General features: G+C 36.4%; 1 protein-coding gene across 2 annotated transcripts in view; it reads left to right on the top strand.

Moving 5' to 3' along the window:
• Positions 1-1510, top strand: part of LOC106868499 (zinc finger protein ZFP2) — a 5536-nt gene that overhangs the window by 1431 nt on the left and 2595 nt on the right. For both annotated transcript variants that reach the window (XM_052977437.1, XM_052977436.1), the window contains exon 2: positions 495-1494. In XM_052977437.1, coding sequence (XP_052833397.1) covers positions 868-1494 — 627 coding nt within the window. In that variant the 5' untranslated portion in view covers positions 495-867. The remainder of the gene's footprint in view (positions 1-494; positions 1495-1510) is intronic.

The raw sequence follows: 1510 nt of genomic DNA, 5'->3' as shown, positions 1-1510 counted from the left end.
AAAGACTAAGTCCTGGGGTCGATTTGCTCGACTAAAGGCGGTGCTCCAGCATGGCCACAGTCAAAAGACTGAAACAAGTAAAAGAGTGAAATCTAAAACGACACACCATGCAACGAAGAGACGGTGAAAATGAGAAACGCAAAATTCTTGAAGACAGCTGCACGCCAAACTGTTGCCCCTTGGTTGATGATGATTGGAGATTAAACAATAAATGCTATCATCATGCAAACAGCTAGCCCCCCCCCCCTTACACTTTTATTTGCAATCTAAGCATATATTGTCAGACACTCAGAAGATTTGACTATAACATTCTGTTGGTGGCCACAGTGTGCCTGACAGATAAAATGTTACACACTGTGAGGGTGTAGTTGGAGTTTACAAATTTTTAGATTTCACCCAATGTTATATGATGTCATTTGTTAATCAGTATAGAAATGTTGCAACATTTCCATTTTAATCTCTCCTCTATATCTAATATTGTTTCTTTATTTCAGATTAATGGATGACTTTGGCACAAAACAACTTTTTTAACATTGGATACATCTGGAATATTTATCATGTTCTAAAGACTAACAGAAAATGCTTTAGAGAAGAGATATAATAACCCAACTGCAATAAATCTAGACTGGAATTACTGTGAAATATTTGCTCTGATCTGAACTTGAATATATTTACAAAGGGGTTTGCAGAATTTTAGATATCAATAAAATCACAGTTGATAATACTTGAAATATTTCTAAGGAATAAATTATAACAAGAAGAAGAAGAAGAGAAAGGAAATTATATGCTGTGGTGAGAGAAGATAAGGGAAAATTTTAATACTGTGAGAAACTTCAATGGTTGGGTTTCTTTGTATCCCTTAGAGAAATGTCAAAAGACTTGGGAACATCACAACATTGGTGTGAAATCTGTGGTAGGTCATTCCCTAGAAGTAGTAACTTGGTTAAACACATACGTGTTCATACAGGTGAGAAGCCATTTCATTGTGTTATCTGTGGTAGATCATTCTCTCAAAACAATGACTTAACTATACACAAACGTACTCACACAGGAGAGAAGCCATATGTCTGCGATATCTGCGGCAAAGCATACTCAGTCAGTAGAAGCATAAGAGGACACAGATGTTTTCCCACAGGACGGAAGCCATATGGCTGTGATATCTGTCGTAAATCATTCTCTGAAAGCCATAGTTTAATTAAACACAAACGAATTCATACAGAAAAGACAACATATCGCTGCGATGTCTGTGGTAAATCATTCTCCTCAAACAGTATCTTCTCTATACACAATAGTATTCATACACAAGAAAAACCACATCATTGTGATATCTGTGGTAAATCATTCTCTGCAAACAGTACCTTAACTCAACACAAACGTATTCATACAGGAGAGAAGCCATTTCACTGTGATGTCTGTGGTAAATCATTCTCTGAAAACAGTACCTTAACTCAACACAAACGTATTCATACAGGAGAGAAGCCATTTCACTGTGATGTCTGTGGTAAATCAT

The sequence above is a fragment of the Octopus bimaculoides genome, chromosome 28, assembly GCF_001194135.2.
Source record: "Octopus bimaculoides isolate UCB-OBI-ISO-001 chromosome 28, ASM119413v2, whole genome shotgun sequence".
NCBI classification, from domain to species: Eukaryota; Metazoa; Mollusca; class Cephalopoda; order Octopoda; family Octopodidae; genus Octopus; species Octopus bimaculoides.
Note: the sequence above shows the minus strand (reverse complement) of the source record. Positions and strands in the feature narration are given on the sequence as shown.